Consider the following 19,134-nt stretch of genomic DNA (forward strand, 5'->3'; position numbering starts at 1 on the left):
GGTTACTTGGGAGAAGAGACCAACACCCTTGTCGCCACAACCACCTTTCAGGTAGTTGTAGAGAGCGATAAGGTCTCCTCTCAGCCTCCTCTTCTCCAGACTAAACAACCCCAGTTCCCTCAGCTGCTCTTCATAAGACTTTTGCTCCAGCCCCCTCACCAGCTCTGCTGCCCTTCGCTGGACACGCTCCAGCACCTCAGCATCCTTCTTGTAGTGAGGGGCCCAAAACTGAACACAGGATTCAAGGTGTGGCCTCACCAGTCCTGAGTACAGGGGCACGATCCCTGCCCTGCTCCTGCTGGCCGTGCCATTGCTGATACAGGTCAGGACTCTGTTTGCCTTCTTGGCCACCTGGGCACACTGCTGGCTCATGTTCAGCCGGTTGTCTCCAGCCACTCCTCCCCAAGCCTGTAGCGTTGCATGGAGTTGTTGTGGCCCCAGTGCAGGACCCTGCACTTGGCCTTATTAAAACTCATACACTTGACCTCTGCCCATTGATCCAGCCTGTCCAGATCCCTCTGCAGAGCCCTCCTACCCTCCAGCAGATCAACGCTCCCACCCAACATGGTGTCATCTGCAAACTTACTGAGGGAGCACTCGATTCCCTCATCCAGATTATCAATAAAGATACTGAACAAGACCGGCCCCAGAACCGAGCCCTGGGGAACACCGCTTGTGACCGGCCGCCAGCCGGATTTAACGCCGTTCACCACAACTCTCTGGGCTCGGCCATCCAGCCAGTTCCTCACCCAGCGAAGAGTAAACCTGTCTAAGCCACGAGCCGCCAGTTTCTCCAGGAGAATGCTGTGGGAGACGCTGTCAAAGGCTTTACTGAAGTCCAGGTAGACAACACCCACAGCCTTTCCCTCATCCACTAGGCGGGTCACCTGGTCATAGAAGGAGATCAGGTTGGTCAATCAAGGAGATGTCCCTGCTCACTACAGGGGCGTTGGACTGGATGGCCGGCCTTGAAAGGTCCCTTCCACCCAAACCGTTCTGTGATTCTGCTCTTCTCCTTGGAAATCTGGGCAGCGCTGGGGCAGCCATGGGCTGTGAAGCAGCCCAGAACTAGAAACCTCCTTAATGGAGGCGTCCGGGCCTGGGCGGGGGGGCTGGGGGTGGGGGGAGAGTAGGGTGTGTGACTTCGCCCCATGAGGACGGGCGCTGCCCTTAAGGCTCCCGCCGCCCGCGGGTCTCGGGTGCCTTCCCCAGCACCCGCTTCCTCACCGGTCCCGCGGAACTCGGCTCGCGCGGCGGCTGCTCGTCGCGGACTGCGGCGAGGCGGCCCCGCGTCCGGGCGGGGCGGAGCAGGTTCGCTCCGCCCGTCGCCGCTCGGGGCCTCCCTCCGCCACAGCTGCCGTTGCCAGGGCAACTCCGCGGGGTCAGCGACGCCCGCCCACCGCTTCTTCCTCCGCCGATTCGCCAAAGCCTGCACCGCCCTTTTCCAGGGGCAGGGCTGGGGGTAGGGGGAGGAGGGAGAAATCAAATCAAGTAGAAGTTAAATAAATAAATAAATAAATAAATAAATTTAAATAAATTTAAAAGCGCCGTCTGTATGTACCTGCCTCTTCCGCCCCCAGCGTGGCGAATGTGCGGCACGTATAGACGCAGGCGAGGGGGCGGGCGGGCAGACGGCGGAGCGGCGCGGAGCGGTGCGGCTATGGCGCTCCTGCGGGGTGAGGCCCCTGTCAGCCCGGGCGGCCCCCGGGCACCGTGGGGGGGATCGGGGGTCCCTGGCTCTTCAAGCGGGAGTGACGCGGCCGCCGGTCCCTCAAGGGGAGCGGGGCTCGGCCTGGCTCCGTGAGGGCAGGTCCGTCTGCTGGGGAGGCTGGGCCGGGCCTGAGGCAAAGGTGACCGGCGGCGCCGCGGCTGTCCCGGCCGGCCCGCCTGGGGGGCCGGAGTGCGCCTTGCCGGGGCAGGCCCTGCCCTGGCGGACCGGTCGTAGGGACCCGTAACCCGGCGGCAGCTCGTGTTGTCCATCAGAAAATCCAAAATGGAGCCTCTGAAGCCGTTCCTGACCCTCGGGGGGGATTTCCTCCCCACTGTTTTGTCCATGCTGTGTCAGCATCCGTACGATAAACAGCTGGAAAGAAACGCGACCTTTCGAAAAGCACCAACCTGCCTTCGGTGCACAGGGTGGAGAAGGGGCACAGGGTGTCGGTCGCAAGCCTCTCTGTATTGAGCACTGTTTGAATATAATCTGTACTGTGTTTGACTTTCTGCAGTGCTTAAGCCAGTTACGGTACAAACATTTAACAAAGGATGTGTGTATATGTCCAGTAGCGGGCCAGGTCTATGTACAGTGACTAGAAGTCTCTAAAAGTGACACCAGAAGCGTCGGTGACTGAAAGTGTCGCTTGTCAAAGTCAAACTCTGCCTGTGTTAGCACTAACAGTGCAGGATAAACCCTGTTTGTAAAGTGCCAACAGTTCCCGAAAGTGTTTTGTGTAAAGAGCTACTTTATTCTCTACATGGTTTAAAGTTTGTGTCTCTTAAAAGTATGATCGATATGCCCTTTAATACCTGATCTTGTTTAAAAACAAAATTGGAATCTATTAAAACAGGGCTTTCTACTTACTTGACAGTGCTTTGCTACTTGGCAGACTGTACCTAAATAATAACATATGTGTAAATCATGGTTTGAGGTTTCAGTGCTGAAAGCCTGGCTGGTCAGTCTTGCAGCACTTCTGTATTGCTCTACTGAACTGGATAATACAGAGAGCAGCTTTGCCCATACTTGTTTGATGTTTGTTTTCTGTGCTTGTTTCAGGATCTTATCTGTTGCCACAATATTTTTCAGTCAGGACTTCAGCCACCCCTTGTTGCCCCTCCTGAAGTTTTGTGGAGGGAGTAGCATTTGTAGATTTTTCTCCAAGCAAGCAAAATTAGGCAGATTCTGGAGTAATAGACCCTTAGGGGAATGGCTATGTGGACAGTTTAATTCAACGTAACACAGGTTGTGCTTCTTCCCTTGCTAGTTCAGTCCAGCCTTCTCTCTTAGTCTGGAATTACTGTTTTATTGAGCAGCCAGAAGGTGAACTCGGGCCCAGAACTGACGCAAATAAAAATTAGCCTCTCATTTTCTACTGACTCTATGTTAGTCTTCAGCTACCGCAGTTGCGTGACCTGCTGTGGGTTACGCTTTGGCCTCACGGTGCTATTGTGCAGAAGTGGGTAGCAGTGAGCAGCCTGTGTGAAAGAGAGATATGGTGTTATTGGGAAAGAAGATTTAAGGGCAAAGTTCCATCGTCGCCCCCGGACTGTTTGTTTGTAAGGCAACATGGTGTATGTGATTCAGCAAATAAATATGGATAACCAACAGCCTGGCCAAAAGGGAGGATGACAAGTTCTTTTAGCTTGGTCAGGTCCCTGAGCTGGTCCACAGCAAAGCCTTGCAACCAGCTGTGCTGGTGCAATTTTGGAGGAGACAGAGGGACAGGAATCGGTGGACAGGAGATGTGGTGGCAGTATGAGTGTTAAGGCCTACTTTGCTGCAGGGAAGATAAGCTTAGGAATGTGAGATCATCCTTGAAAGAGCTAAGTTGTTTGGTTTTTTTACAAGCATTGTTAACATTTAATGAAGACTCAAACTTAACATTCAGTAAGTTATTGCTAATACAATACATTTTGGATAGTTAAATGAAAACTACTGGTCTGAGTTTAAATCTGTCACCTGAATACTTAGAGAGTCTAGGGACTAATTCTGCAGTGACTGTGTTGAACACACCGGTTTTCCATAAATATAAATCAGTTAAAGCATCCTCACCTTTGTTAAAAAAAAACTTGTAGGGGTTCACACCAAAGTAAAAAATGTTCAGTCAATGGATTAAGAATTATTTGGGATTAAACTGAATTACTTGCTGGTGTCAACTGGATGATGATTAAATGAAAGAGTGAGAAACGATGATGGATATAGCATGCACTGTGTGTATACAAGGAGTCAGTTCCGAGCATGTGTTCCAAAGCTGGGTGCAGGACCTTCCTTGCAGTACCAGCTTTGTTACTTTTCAGACCTCTGAGCATACAGAGGCCTCTTGAGATAGGTGGTTTTAATGACTCTGGTGTTTCCTCTACACTTAAAAACCTGAAAAGAGTGGGCTTTCTGGGTGTGTAATAGCAGCTATTTATTCCTTTGAGGAAGTAAATTCTGCTTCTCTCAGTTTTTTAATAGTTACCATGTCAGCACCACATTTTAAGGGAGCAACAGTAGTGTGGTTAGCGAAGACTTCTTTTTAAGGTCTTCTGGGTACCCCAGAAAGAAGCCCATGGGCAGCATCAGGGTGTGGGGGTGTTTTGCTATCTTCATGGCTTGGAAAACCACAACCGTTTTTCACAGTTGTCCCTATCCTTGAAGCTGCAATTCTTGCTTAGTCTACTTCAGGGTATTGCCCAGATGATCTGCTGAGCATATTCATTGACTGTTTCAGATCCCAGCATTGTGTTCCAGTCCTTGTCAGCAGAGCAGGCTTGACCTTCACCATTTTGGAAGGTCCTTTTCCTATAAATCACATAGTCTGGGATCCAAATACAAGAGACAGAAGAGCACCCTCTCTCTCGCAAACCAGCCAAAGAATATATATCACACGGCCTCTAACAGAAGGCCTGAAAACAGTGTTCGTGAACAGCTTAGAGAACAGACATTTTAGTTTGCCTTCATTCTTATATCAGTGTACATCCTTCTAGTGTTACTTAAAATAGCCATGGATGTTCCGTGGCAGCTGTAGCTGCGGGGTGTGAGCTCTGTTGTTCAACTGGGGGAAAGTTCGCAGGCTGCCTCCGACTTGTTTCCGCACGCAGAAGCAGATTGCCGCTGTGGCACGCAGTCAGTAGGTGTTCAGTTTGGTTCAGAGACAGCTTCTCCCGAGCTGAAATTCATGCAGACTACTTCTGGCCAAGGCATTTTTACACATGTGCTTTGCGCACACTCTCCTGTCTATTGAAAACTAGATTTTCTTCTCAAACTGGAAGACTGATGCTTCCAGTTTATGTAGTTTAAGTGACCTATATAATTCTGGAAATAGCATGAAGTTTTTGATTAGGGAATGTTTTTCCTCTTAAGTTAAAGGAATCAAAGTTAAAATGCATATACATAGGGTTTTTTTTTAATTTTGCTTTGTTGTTGTGGGTTTTTTTGTTTGTGAAAACTATTTCAGAGAATAAGCCAAAAGTCTGCTGATTTTTCTAGCATGAGGGAATGGCCTCTTTGTTTCTTAAAAGAACTGTTCCTCATCTGATTATTTCACAGGAGTCCACTGTGGGATTTCATGGATGTTACTTTCACGCTTTTGGTACGCTAGCACTAATGTCTGATGTGGTGTGGCAGCCTCCTTTGTCTGCCTGGTATCCAAACTAGCTGTTTTTCTCACACCTCTTTATGGAAAAGAGGTATTTCTGGAATTTTCCCAGCATTTCTTTCTGACCATTGATTCTGCATACCTTCCCTGTCTAAAGCATTGTTATATCTTATTTATCTTGAACTGCGTGGGTTCACATTGCCTGTATTTACGGAGCTTCTTGTGAATTTAGGATGTTACCCAGTTGAAGGTGACTTAGTGATTTTCCATTTGTTGGACTCTGTACATCTGGATAATTCTTGCTTCTGTTGCAGGTGTATTCATTGTTGCAGCGAAGCGAACTCCTTTCGGAACCTATGGAGGTTTGCTGAAGGACTTCACAGCCACCGATCTGACAGAACATGCCACTCGAGCTGCGTTGGCTGCTGGCAAGGTCTCTCCTGAGATCATTGACAGTGTCATTGTCGGCAGTGTCATGCAGGTTGGTAGCATGGAAAATTTACTGGTCAGTGATTATTTCAGTCGTCTCCTTTTCTACCTCTGCTTTGCTGCCAAGAATAAACCAAAGGGGTGGAAATGGAATGGGTAAGTAGCCTTGGTAGTGTAGTGCATGATCTGAGATATTATTTGGGAGCAAGGCTTAGCTTTCTTTTTTTAGTACCAAAGGTAGTTTAAACTAGGACAAGTTGACCTTCAAAAAACATCTGGATTCATTAAATGGTTAGTTGCTAATCGCTGGTATGTTTTTGCTATTTTAATGACTCGAACTGTGTAACTGAATGAGTTTTCACTGGACTGGATAAATCCATTTCTTTCTGGAGACTGTAACTGATTTGAGTCCATTTCCCTTGAGTTCTCTATAGATTTTTTTTTTGAGTGAATATGAGTTTACTTTGAGCTGGAAGGATACATGGCTAGGTTGGCAGAGACATTTGGACAATCATATCTTTTCCAAAGAGCTTGTGATGTAAATGCTATTGTATGCAGGGCACCAGCATTGCAAAATTGCCATTATCCACATATCTAGATGAAGTTCTTTATTTTAGGCAAGACAGCAAATAGCATTTCTGGTTTTGTTTTGTATTCTGACTTCATCGTTATTAAGGGTATGCACTGTTATTCTGCAATGAGTGTTTCAAGGGTGCGGAAGAAACAAATACCTGAGAACTTTCATGATAGGTGAACAAACGTGCAGTATTCCTTCTGAAGGATTTTGAGCCGAAAGAGAAGCTTTTGTTTAGTCTGTCTCCTACAGCTACCATCTCAGCTTCTTTTATTCAACTTTCTAGGTTTCGTAAGAACTGTTTGTGGCCTAGAAAAAAAGAAAAATGCTGCATCCAAATCTCTTGTGATGCTTGCACATAAAAAAATAGCATTCTCATAATAAAATGTCTTTTCATGTTGAAATTACATTTCTTTTCCTTTGCATCATACTTCCCCATGCCAATAGATTTTCTTTTTTTAGTCCTGAATTCCTTTTAAGTATTATTTGATTAAGTTTCAACAACTGTGAATGTATGACCATTTTAAACTCTCCTTCTTCAGCAGAAGTGGCTTGATTAATTTCTTTTTTTCCTGAACTTGCATTGGTAAGTAGCACTGTGGACAGAACTTTGTCTTTAAAATATATATTAGCTTAGGGCATGATCCCCAAGAGCATAAATGTTCTCTCTGTTTGGAAAAGATCCATTACAAACTTAGAGCAGTGCTGTTAGTCTGATAGAACCATCTTTGAAAAGTTTGAAGGAATGAGATTTCATTGTTAGAAGAGGCCAGTGTCATAGAATCACAGACTGGTTCGGGTGGGAAGGGACCTTTCAAGGCCATCTAGTGCAACCCCCCTGCAGTGAGCAGGGACATCTGCAACCAGAGCAGGTTGCTCAGAGCCCCGTCCAGCCTGACCTGGGATGTTTCCCGGGATGGGGCATCCACCACCTCTCGGGGCAACCTGGGCCAGGGTTTCACCTTGCTCAGTGTGAAACATTTCTTCCTTCTATCTAGTCTGAATCTGCCTTCTTTTAGTTTAAAACCATCACCCCTGGTCCTGTCACTACAGGCCCTACTAAAAAGTCTGTCCTCACCTTTCTTCTAAGCCCCTCTCAGCCCTGACAGCTGCAGTAAGGTCTCCCCGGAGCCTTCTCTGCTCCAGGCTGAGCCCCCCCAGCTCTCCCAGCCTGTCCTCCCAGCAGAGGGGTTCCAGCCCTCGGAGCGTTGCTGGGGCCTCCTCTGGCCCCACTCCAACAGGTCCATGTCTCTCCTGTGCCGAGGGCTCCAGAGCTGGACGCAGCCCTGCAGGGGGGTCTCCCCAGAGCAGGGCAGAGGGGCAGAATCCACCCCCCTCGCCCTGCTGGCCACGCGGCTTTGGGTGCAGCCCAGGACACGGTTGGCTTCTGGGCTGGGAGCGCACATTGCCGGCTCGTGTCCAGCTTTTCATCCCCCAGGACCCCCAAGTCCCTCTCGGCAGGGCTGCTCTCCACCCCTTCATCCCCAGCCTGGGCTGATACCGGAGGTTCCCCCGACCCAGGGGCAGGACCCTGCACTTTGCCTTGTTGAATCATGTTCACATGGGCCTGTTCCTCGAGCTTGTCCAGGTCCCTCCAATTACAACATCACAGTTATGAAGTTTTGCAAAGTGGCTATTAAGCAGCAATGGTATCTCTGCATTTTCCAGACTGTCTGTTTTTTGGGGGCCTTCCCCTGTTAGTGTGAGCAATTTTAATTTACCTTGAACAATTGGTGCTTGCCTGTTAGGATCTGGTCTTATGTCAGTCTGTTGTGTGTATGCTGTTGTGAAAATAAGGGATAAGGGAAAACATAAGATGATTAAGTTGCTGACTTCAGTCTTAACATCTGTTGTCCCATTTTTGGCCTGATGTCTAGCTTTTATGACACACAGTTTCTTTAAACTGCATGTTAAGACATTGGCCCTTTTTGATCCTATAGGGCAGTGTCTTCTTGAAGTGAATCAAAGTACTGCTTATGACTAGTAGGATTTCTGTTGAATGTACGCTACCTTCTAGCAGTGGTGCAATTACACCATTCTGACTTTTCATCAAGGCACTTACTTTCCAAAGAAATTAAGAGTGTAACAAAACCTCCTGTTTCTTCTATCTGCAGAGCTCCGCAGATGCGATTTATATTGCAAGACATGTTGGTTTACGTGTGGGAGTTCCTGTTCCAGTTCCAGCCCTCACTGTCAACAGACTTTGTGGCTCTGGTTTCCAGTCCATTGCCAGTGGATGTCAGGTACAAAGCCCTGTATTTCTGTATTCATTGTAACCTTTATCAGAATGTTAAAATGAGAGGAGAGACATGTGTGGGAACATGTGCTTCGTGTTTGGGATGACTCTTAACATGGATTTTTAGCTACCACTGGTAGAGATTTCCAATTGTCCAGCATGGTTTTGTGCAGGAGTTCAGCCTCTACAGTGCCGTATTTTGTGGCTGATTTTAAAAATCATGATTGTAGCTATTTTGAGTTTAAGATAAGGAATGCAACAAGTGTTAGCCAGTGAAATAGAGCTCAGCAGCGCAATAGTTGCATTCTGTGATCCTGTTTGTATGAATTGGAATTATTGGGCATCAGAACCAGAACCGGAGGCTTTCATCTTCTGACCATTGCTTATATTCTCACCAAGCTATCTATGTAAGCAGCAACCTGTGCTTTTTAAGAGTCTTTTTGTTCGAAGATCCAAACCTTCTCATGAGTTAGATAATTTATAGCGTCATTTCTTCTAAAACAGAATAAAATCAACTTCTCTTTGAGTGGTTGGCCAAAACCACAGAGTAAGATGGTACGGTGATTTTTATTTCATTTGTTCGTACAGACCAGGGGTCTACAACTAGCAGTGATCTAGACTTTACAGAATTAAAGGGTATTTTATGAATATTTGAGCAACCACATAGTTGTGGTGTTTTGGTTTTGGGTTTTTTATTTAAAGTTCCCATTGGCTAGAAAAGTGTTTTAGATCTGATCCTCTAGAGGAAAAATTGTGGAAAGCAATGTAGAGTTGAGGTTACACGTTTACAATAATAGCCATCTAAGTCTTTTTTTCTACTGCTTTCTGCAAAGGCTATACACACATTAGTCTACACTGGAAAAAATCTGTTGGAGAATTTGACCACTTATATTGAAAGTATGGTTGTGAGGTCTTTTCTAAAGACAGCATTTCATCAGTGCAACTAATGTTGTGGTATTTCACTGGCACACAATGAAGCTGCAGCTTCTATTTTGAGCTGCTTAAACGTGCACAAAGTTTTTGGTAACTGTAGGAAGCATCTCAGCATGTATTAGTACAAATCACTCATACTAATTATTAACTAGTCATCTCAAACACATATCAAGATAATTTCATCTGCTTCCATTCCAGTACACAAATAACCTTAACTGTTCAACTGAGTCGATCATTTTAAGGAAGCAGAATTTTTGAGTGCTTTTTTGAGTGCACCTAAATGGTGCATTTAGGAATTAGGGCTTTTAGGTTCTGTGCACTTTGCCAATGGTGAATTAGTGTGTTTTGGGGGGTTTTTTTGGCAGTTTATCTAGCTAATGTTTTCTAAAATGATGTCAAGGTCTAGTTTCAGGCTTTGAAGTTTAATTTGTGTTCCTTTTGAGAAGATCAGGAGCTCAAAAAAAAAAAAAGGCTCATCCATCTGTGAACCCAACCACACAAGCATGGAGATGCTTAATGGCTTTCTTACTCCGTCCTGTCACATGTGTGCACCCACATTCTCTTCCTCCCTCATTTATGTAGTTGTTCCTTGCTGGAAGGAGGAAGAAGGAACACATAATGAAAGAGATAGACCCCAATCTTGGTAGAAGGGTAAACCCTTCATAAATATACACATTGCTAAGCTTGAATTCGTTCTGTGTGTGGCTTTGTAGGTGACAAGGTGTTTTTCTAAAACAGTTGTTACTGTCTTACAAAAAGAGCAATCTAAGTCCTATATCTGTTTTGTTTTTCTGTTAACAGGAAATTTGCCTTAACGACTCAGAAGTTGTTCTGTGTGGTGGAGCTGAAAATATGAGCCAGGCTCCTTACGCTGTTCGAAACATTCGATTCGGAACCAGATTAGGAGCAGAACTCAAGGTCTAGTAGGTTTTTTTACTTTTTTTTTTTTTTTACCCTGAATAAAGTCATGTTTACAGAGCAGCAGTATCAGGCCTGTGGACACTATATCTTTGCAAATGAAATATTGGAGATTAGATCTGGATTTAGTTGTTCAAAGCATTTATCCAGTATTCAGACATTATCAAAACAGTAGGTTCAGGCAATTTTGTTAAGCGTGCCAGTTTTCTAGCTTTTCCAAAACCATATTTGCATTCCTGTTCCATGTTAAATGTGTCAATAAACTCAGACACAAAACTTAGTTCACGTGGTACATCCCATCAAAGTACTGTATATAATATAAAAACTTTTTCAGAGGCTGCAAAGTAGAGGCATACACAGTTTAGGTAAAGCTAGTAAGGGTAGCAACAGGTAGATAGACTGGTAAAGAACACGTATGCCTCCAAGTTGTAAGCATCTGTCAACTGGAAACTTGAAGTGAAATCCATTGAAAGATAAGTTATTTTTCCATTTTCTTCTGAAGAGAAATCCTTGGTGAATACCATGGGAAATTTGCAACAGGATCCAGTTCTGCTCTGATAATTACCATTTACTCAGTGGTCATAACTGACATCAAAACGGTAAATTAGGATATTTCAGTTTTTCTGTGCTGTTTTTCCCTTGTGAAAGTGGTGAATACAAAGTATGCTTGACTCTGTTCTGTGGCCTCAGTTCCTATAGAGAACACCTTCACAAGGTTGCTGATACACTGAGTCTCCATAGGTGCCACTGGGTTCTTATCATGAAGTAATTGAGTTATAGAGTTGCAGATGAATGAGTGATTTATCTTGCAGAACTTTAGTGGTGACAGAGAGATGACAAAACCCGTCTGGACTGACTGGGCTTGCTTTTATCAGGTTAAGTGAAGTTAGGCTTGGGTATTTTCTCACCTGAGATGTTTTACCCACAGAAACCTTTGACTCAAGTAAGGTGATTTTACCTGACAGTAGAGAAGGAGCCAAAGAATCAGTAGGCTGCTGTGCCTTTTCACAGTTCCTCACCTTTCCTTCTTGGTAACCAGGAAGACAGATGTGTTTTTTCATGGATCTCTAATAAATAATTTATGCAGCAGTGAAATATGCTGAAATGCTAAGAATCATAAGCTTTTCCCAAACCTCTCAGGGCTACATGTGAGTGGAAAGAACCACACTAGAGCACAATGTAGATTAACTAAAATAACACACAAGAACTTGCATACTGTTTTGCAGTGGTTTTGTTCTAATTTAAATAAAGTACCTGTAGGTAACCTGAGTTAATTTTACAAAGAGACGTTAGTCTTCAGGAGGCTGATGAATCCTTAGAAGCTGTGAATAATAAATGTTAATATTGCTGCGCTTTATAATTTTCTTTTCATAATGTTCCATGCAGTTGGAAGACACATTGTGGGAAGGTCTAACAGATACGCATGTTAAAATACCTATGGCAGTTACAGCTGAAAATCTGGCTGCAAAATACAACATCACCCGAGAGGACTGTGACCGATACGCATTCAAAACGCAACAGAGATGCAAAGCTGGTTAGTAAATGTAGGAATGGAAGTCTTTATATGACACTAGTTTCAAATCTAGTCAGTTTTTAACATTGATTCAAAGTCTTTTTTAAGTTTTGTGTAGCTCGTGCATCTTCATGTAATTTGTCTTTTGGTTGGCAGATACTGTAGTTCGTGCTTTTGCATGCCCTGTGATACATGTAGCCCGCTCCTATGGGGTTTGACTTTGAATATAGTCAGGTGTTGTGCCTATCAGCAGGTTTGGTAACGAGCCCCTTTCCACTGGCTTTTCACAGTTCCTAGTTCAGTAGCTGTTCAAGCAGCAAACGCTGTTGGCCTGTCACATGTCACCTCCTGCCTGAACAGGATTTGTGTTCCTGAATGTAGTTTCTTGGTGCCCCTTTGGTGGGATGCCTTGCCCTTGTCTTCCCTGGAGCAGAGCAGCATTGTCCCAGGCCTGCCTGACTCCTTTCTTTCCACTTCACTGCAGAACAGTCCTATCCCACAGTGGCCCACATCCTCGTTGCATGCCAGCATGTGCTATAATTGATCTAAATCCTTTTTCTTTCTTTTGCAAATCATGTGCTATTCTACAGCCCTTGAACAGTTAGAACAGATGGAATCTGAAGAGAGGATATTTGTTCAGCACCTGTGTTTAAACTGTTCTCTGGGTGCTTTACATGGCCAAAGTCAGAATTCGGAGGTATTGGGTTACTGTGATATTGATTGATAGCGTAAACAGGATGGTAGGCCCAAAGCCAGCGGAATGTGTAGTGGTCACCCTGGGACTTCAACGTACGTTGCAACCCAAAGATGAACATAAGAAGCAAAGATCTAAGCGTACTTTTAGATTCTAATGATGGTGCTTTTTAACACCTGCTGTTCTTGAAGGAAGTTTTTGTATTTTTTTCAATGGGTGTAGCAGTGCTTCTTGTAACTCTTCTCAGTCGTGTGTTACCTTCCCTGCTGACCTTGTTAGCTAACTCCTAACTCGTGGAGCCTTTGCTAGAAACTGTACCCCTGAGGAGGCTTTGCTTCTTTCTTGTTTTCTAGGATCTTGCCTTGCTGGTTTTACTTCTGCTTGTTATGACCGATTCGTCTTATTCCACACTAGAGAGAGAGTCCTGTGGGTAATCAGGAAAGAAAAAGATGTTGCAGAATATATTGAGAAAGTTCAGAGGTAGATAAAAAATATCAGATATGGCAGTTTCAGTGTCTTAGTTTTAAGTCCCTTAGAGTAGCATTTGTAGAATGATTTGAAGTGGCTAGGAGTCTTGGTTCAATTGGTTCAATTTGGGAGACAGGAGTTGTTTTGCTTTTAAATCTGTGTTTTCACATCAACATTGTGGACACAAAGGTCGTGTCTAGTTGCCTGAATATTGGCATCTAATGTTGTCTTAGGTAATGTGGCCAGATGCTCTCATGGGCATCCTAGATATGTACAACGTCTTGAGTTATCTCAGGTTGTTTAGGCAGCTGAATCCCATTCTAAGACTGTGACTTCACTGAGAGATCCTGTGTAGGAGCAGCTTGGACAGGGTTTTAATTGATATCAAATAGATACGCTGGTGATCAACAGAGAAAATATGGCTCAGGATTTTTTTCCACATTCCCCTCTGAGTGTGATGTACAGCTTCTCAGCCCTCTGATAAGCGACAGAGCTGTAGAATAAAGCAACAATACAAGGGAATGTGTACCAAAAATAAACCTAGTGGTTAAAAAAAAAAAATAGAGTTCAGTTATTTAAAGCTGAAATAACACTTCAATATTTGAGACTTTCTTTGGAGAAGTTTGACAATGTATTTGTAGGGGTTTTGCCCAGTTTCTAAAAAAACAAACAAAAATAAAACACCAGCCAGCCTATTTAAGCAAAATAAAGCATAAACAGTACTGTCCCTGAACTCTTGGTTAAAATAGAGCAAAAGTTGTGTGCACATGAAAATAAGATTATTGGTCATGCTGCGCAATCATCTTGATATTTTTATCAGAGTCCTTTTATTTTCCTTTTTGTGGTTGCAGCTCATGATGCTGGTTACTTTAATGCTGAGATGGCACCAATTGAAGTGAAAACGAAAAAGGGGAAAGAAAGTATGCAAAAGGATGAGCACCCAAAACCCCAGACCACTTTGGAACAATTGGCAAAACTCCCATCTATCTTTAAAAAGGATGGAACGGTGACTGCTGGGAATGCTTCAGTGAGTACGTCAAAGCCTTGGGTTGTGAAAGTGTCACCTCTAAGGTTCTCCAAATTTATTGTAGCTGTATTTATGTCTCACTGAGCCGCCTTTGGCTGACAGTGGTGTCTCCTGATGAAAATGATTTCTAATTCTGCAATTGAATGCCCCCGGTTGACTATTCCAGCCCCAAGATGGTAGGACTGGTCTGCTCCTCTGTCCTAAAATTTGGTGCTGTGGATTTTCACTGTTCTTTTAGTGAGGTATTGACACTTCCTCATCAGCCTTCAATTACGCAGTTGATACCTGGAGCACCTGTGTAGAATTAGCCATTCTACATTCTTCGGGGGGCAACAATTACTGAACATTTGCTTTACAAATCATGCATTGTATCAGTGGGCGTGCTGCAGCTGCTCAGGTTTGTACCACAGTTAGTATCCTCTGTAGTCCAAACCACATTTTGCTCTTACCCAGAGTAGCCTGGGCGCTTAGCAGCATGTCATTACAGACTGTTCCCCTTACAGTCATTATCTTAATCAATTGATTCATGTTCTTTGGGCCAGAAGGACCACTGTGATCATATAATCTGAATTCCTGCCTAAAATAGATCATAGCCACAGTAAGTATGAATTTCTGTGAAGTATCTTTTATAATTAATAGCACATACATTATCCAATATTAATAGTGCCCTTGCAAGTCTACAGAATATTTCCAGTGTAAGGGATACCTTAACTGGCAAAAATGTATTTTACTTTTCTAAAACATTGAAATTAATTAAACATCTGTATTTAACTTCCTTTCGCAGTCCACAGAATAGCGAAAGATTGTGGTTTGTTGTTTTGAATAAACACTAATACAATTGTTTGTTAAATGTTAATAATAGTGTCTCGGATTCAAGCTCTTTTTGAGGGGCATATTTAGTTTAAAGTGGGGGGGTATTTTGTTTGTTTGCATTTTCTCCACTTCTTAGTGCTTTTCTCTCTTATTGCAAGGGGGTATGTGATGGAGCTGGTGCAGTTGTCATTGCCAGTGAATCAGCACTTAAAAAGCATGGTCTTACCCCTCTGGCAAGAGTAGTAGCCTATCACTCAGCTGGCTGTGACCCTTCCATAATGGGCATTGGTAAGTTGCAATAAAGCACATTATTTTATAGCATCAAGCAGCATTAAAATATTCTTGTGGTGGACATTCTGAAGGAAAGAAAGGGAGGCTGCAGCATGCTGAGTCTGGTAGCTCTGAAGACGTCTGTGTGGCTTACTACAGGGACGCTGTCTGTTCCACTGCATCAGTCCCTCCCTCTTACCCAGAGGGACTGACTTACTCCTCAGTTAGGTTAAAGGGGTATGTGCAGTGCCTGACCTATAGCGTTAGCACTGAACTATAGTCCCCCAGGCACCTTTTTTTTTTCCTTTTTTACTTTCTGTGTTAGTAACTCAAGAAAATTTTTTTCTTTTTTTTTTTGAAACAGTTTTTTTTCTGAAATTCACCCTAGTTTCCAGTAAGCTTTAAATCCCATTATTAAATGTGTAACTGTGAGTTGTCTTCCTCACCTCTTGCTTAAGGAGTATTGACTATGTGTACACCTTTCAGCAATTACTCAGTTGTCCAAGCTAAGAAGGGATTCCAGGACACACATCTCTTCAGGTATTATTTTGGCAAACCAACTACTCCTTTTTTGTTAGACCCATATTTTATGCTTCCTAATCAAGTAGCTGTTAATGCAAACAAACCCTCAAAGCCAATCCAGACACCCCAGGATTTTTCCCTTCTGCTTAGTTTGTAGACAGCATTGTATCCCAGCATTGCTTTTCCTTTCTGCCATCCTGTTCAGAGAGGTCATTGTTGACTGGTTCCATCTGTCAGTAGAAATGCAAATGAAGCATTGTCAGATTTGTTTTCTTGATCAGACTATCTAACACAACCTTCAAAGCAAATGTAGAGGGAGGGTTTCTTTCGCTAGACTTCACGCTATCATTGTGCTTTCTAAACCAGCGCATTCTTTCTAGGTCAGGCAACTCTTTTAGCTTGTTTAAAAACTTCATAAATCATACGGAGAAACAGTTAGTAGCCTAACTCCTTAACACCACAGCTTGTCCCCAGCAACTCAAAAAGACCAGATGAGATTCATCGACATGACAGCAACAGATCTGAGAACAGGAGCTCAGACTGAGCAACTGCCCTTTCACATACTGACAGTGATAGGGAGTCCTGCCTCACAATGAGGCAGAATGAGAATTCATTATTTAAAAAAAAAAAAGAGAGAGAAAGGGGGGAAAAAAGTCTAGTTGGCTGTCATTAATGGTCTTTGTATTGTCCCCATGAGATCCTCCCATTACTCTCACGCGTAACAGGCATACTAAAATCCATCCGTAATGAGATGCATTGAGAGTCTAGTATTAGGCTGCCTGAGGCTTTCTAATAATCCACTGAGCTTTGAACTGGGCCCTTTCTTCTTTTAATTTTTCTGTGTCTGGTCATTTACTTCTATCAATTTTTTTTAAATTCTTTGAGCTATGAGGTTTCAACACCATTTTTGGTAGTGAGATAGCATTTAGGACTGTTTGTGGTTTAGGATTGGTTTTTTTGGCTAATGATCAGCTACCATCTAACACCTCAGTATTTTTGTCCTACAAGCACATATCTAATTAGCCCTTTCAAATTATCTTTGAGTTTCTCCTTCCTTAGGTAGCTGTACTTTGAGATTAATCTCCCTTAATGGATTATACTAGGTCGTAGATGCCAGCTTTCTTCCAGGCAACAATTTCATTGCCAAACTCTGGAATATTCTCAAAAAAAAAATCTTACTGTCTTCAGCTGGCTGGGACCTGAGTCCAAGGGAACATTTTATTGTTAGTTTTTTTGACTGGAAGATTTTCAGATAAATTCTATTAAGAACACCAAAACAAGAATACCCATAACTAAACACATGACCAGCAAACTCGAGAACAGCCTGCCTTTTTCTTTTTTGTATACGTGGAGGTTGCAAGTTGTGAGGAAAGAATAAGCTGAACCAAGAGTCCTGGGAAGGAGAATGCCTCAAAACTGTTGTGAAGTTATTTTATTTGGCTGGGGACTGTCAATTCTCTTGACTTGAAAGCTGTGAGTGTGTTTATCAACTTAGCTGTGCAGCAGTAGTGACACTCCTAACTTTCCCTGGCAGTGTGTTGAGAAAGCTGCCAAAGAGTTTTGAGATTTAAGAGTTCTCTTACCACCTAATAAAGCAGGTGAGTAGCATATCCAGAATTCATTGGCTGCACAGAGGCTCATGGGAGGCAATCTGATCTGCCTTTATGAAGCTGTCCTATGTATAACAGGTTTATAAGCCTTTATTTGTTTATTTTTTATTTAACTGTGTATACAATTTCCAAATAGGCCCCGTACCTGCCATTACTGAGGTTCTGAAGAAAGCAGGATTGACCCTGAAGGACATGGATTTGGTAGAGGTAAGGAGTTCTAATGTGAACACTGAGGTTACCCCTGATCTTTTTAGCAGAAACAGTCCACTCTTACACGTAGCCCGTCATCACAAGGAAGGCGTTTCCGCATGTCTGGAGCCCACCGCTCCTAGCTCGCCTGCCTGACCTCGATCCATCTGCTTTCTGCCGCGCAGTTGCACAGTCATTACAAAAATCCCAGGCACGTGGAAATTGAAAACGGCGTGATAGCATTCCATGGGAAAAAATATCCTCATGTGACATGAGGTTTTACTCTGTTGTCTGGGCTGTTGATGTTTTAAGTTAGTCACACTTCTCCATTTTGAACAAGGCCGTTTTTTGTCAGAGTAGTAGGCTCTTTATGAACATACCACATCAGAATATACCGTGCCTTTTTCTTTTTTAAATAAAATATACTACATACTTGCTTTGTATCACATGTGCTAGAAAGATTTGAGTTTACACTGGGCTGGCCTGACAGTTTGTATGTTGTCTGAGTACGCTTTTATAAACACAATGTTGAATATTTTTGTCAATCAAAATTACCTGGAGAAGAAGCACATCTCATTTAATTTTGTGTGCATGCACGCTGCTGAAAGCTTGTGTGGAAAGTCAGACATGAACAGTTGTGTTGTTTCTGTGATGTTTTAGGTGAATGAGGCATTTGCACCTCAGTATCTAGCTGTCGAAAAGGTTTTGGGCCTTGACCCTGAGAAAACCAATGTCAACGGTGGTGCCATCGCTATAGGTCATCCCTTGGGTGCTTCAGGATCACGGATCACAGCTCATCTGGTTCATGAATTAAGGTACGTACGTAGCCAGTAGCTGCTGGTACTGAATGCAATGCTGATGTATTTACACCTGCAAAAGATTTTTAGTATGGATACTGTGCAACTAAAATCTTCCAGTCTGTTGACTTAAAACTCGCTTTCTGTACAAATTTGTTACCTTTGTGCTGTAGTCTAGGTCCTGCAGCATGCCTCATATTCCATTCTGTTGTCATCGCAGGATTTTTTGCTTCCTCTAGATCTGATCCAAGCCCACAGTAGTCAGTGGGAAGGTTTCCTTTATTGAAAAGGCCTTCGAGCAAAGTCTGTTCTTTTCTTAACAGGGTGCATTTTAAAGGCTTTGTCATCACCTTCTTTCTCCTTTAGTCCATTTTCAGCAATTTTGACTCTTTTTGGCTTGCCTGATAAGCTTAGTTTCATAAATGTGAATAATTTTCACCTGTTACTTTTTCTGTACAGGCGTCGTGGTGGGAAATATGCGGTTGGGTCAGCTTGCATTGGCGGTGGACAAGGTATTGCTATTATCATTGAGAACACGGCCTGAGAGATTCTGGAGACTGCAATGTTGCCTGCATTACTAATTCCCTGAGAAACTTGTCTTTTGTGACATAAAGCATCACTTCCTGCCTTCATTTTGTGCCATTCCTGCAAGGTAAAGGAATAGCTGAGAAGTCTGAATTCTGAACAAAAAGTTTCATTAATGTCTTTCTAACTAAAGGAAGTGTAACATCAATATAATTTCACACTGATCAAGTATTTTCTAATAGTCTCTTTTCAATCAAAGTTAATGTATTTCTGTAGGCAAAATTCTTTTAATTTCCTGAGGAAATTGCCTGTCAAACTTTCA

At 43.3% G+C, this 19,134-nt stretch overlaps 1 protein-coding gene across 1 annotated transcript; it reads left to right on the forward strand.

Moving 5' to 3' along the window:
• Nucleotides 1-1,588: 1,588 nt before the first annotated feature.
• Nucleotides 1,589-18,831, forward strand: LOC309415988 (3-ketoacyl-CoA thiolase, mitochondrial-like; the record flags this gene model as incomplete). Its single annotated transcript, XM_082013727.1, has 10 exons — nucleotides 1,589-1,676; nucleotides 5,609-5,775; nucleotides 8,412-8,540; nucleotides 10,268-10,384; nucleotides 11,771-11,918; nucleotides 13,911-14,086; nucleotides 15,058-15,187; nucleotides 17,438-17,508; nucleotides 18,151-18,305; nucleotides 18,747-18,831. 10 exons carry the CDS (start codon nucleotides 1,589-1,591, stop codon nucleotides 18,829-18,831), a joined length of 1,266 nt encoding a protein of 421 aa, XP_081869853.1.
• Nucleotides 18,832-19,134: the final 303 nt, after the last annotated feature.

The sequence above is a fragment of the Phaethon aethereus genome, assembly GCF_964289735.1.
Source record: "Phaethon aethereus genome assembly, chromosome: Z".
Lineage (NCBI taxonomy): Eukaryota > Metazoa > Chordata > Aves > Phaethontiformes > Phaethontidae > Phaethon > Phaethon aethereus.